A 606-nucleotide genomic window follows, 5' to 3' on the forward strand; every position below is an offset into this window, starting at 1 on the left:
GCCCACGAAGTGCGAGGCCGGGACGCCGCGCCAGGCGCCGCCGGCCGACGGCGGCCGAGGCGGCCGCGAAAAGCGCCAGCGGCGCAGGCGCAGCGCCAGCAGCAGCAGCAGCAAGGCGACGAAGAGGCACGACACGGCCGCCACGGCCAGCACCAGCCAGCGCGTCAGGCCGCCCGCGGGCTCGGCCGGCGCCGCCGCGCTGCCCAGCTCCGACAGCAGCTCGGCCACGCTCTCGGCCAGCACCACCGTCAGCGTGGCCGTGGCCGACAGCGCCGGCCGCCCGCGGTCCTTCACCACCACCACCAGGCTGTGCCGGGCCGCGTCGCGGGCCAGCGGCGAGCGCGCCGTGCGCACTTCGCCGCTGTGCAGCCCCACGCGGAACAGCCCCGGCTCCGTCGCCTTGGCCAGCTCGTACGACAGCCACGCGTTCTGCCCCGCGTCCGCGTCCACCGCCACCACCTTGGCCACCAGCGCGCCGGGCTCCGCCGACCGCGGCGCCAGCTCCACGCCCGCCCAGCTCCACGCGCCCGCGACGGACCCCGAGCCCGAGCTCGAGCCCGGACCCGGACCCGACGCCGCCGCCGGCGGGGACAGCACCCGCAGCGG

At 79.4% G+C, this 606-nt stretch overlaps 1 protein-coding gene across 1 annotated transcript; it reads right to left on the minus strand.

Moving 5' to 3' along the window:
* Positions 1–6: 6 nt before the first annotated feature.
* Positions 7–603, minus strand: LOC109365279 (protocadherin gamma-A12-like; the record flags this gene model as incomplete). The annotated part of the gene is made up of 1 exon (XM_019611947.1): positions 7–603. A coding segment is annotated over one exon (597 nt), but the record flags the coding sequence as incomplete, so codon positions are not given.
* Between the last annotated feature and the right edge of the window lie 3 nt (positions 604–606).

This window comes from Meleagris gallopavo, unplaced genomic scaffold (genome assembly GCF_000146605.3).
Source record: "Meleagris gallopavo isolate NT-WF06-2002-E0010 breed Aviagen turkey brand Nicholas breeding stock unplaced genomic scaffold, Turkey_5.1 ChrUn_random_deg7180001287948, whole genome shotgun sequence".
Classification (NCBI taxonomy): Eukaryota; Metazoa; Chordata; class Aves; order Galliformes; family Phasianidae; genus Meleagris; species Meleagris gallopavo.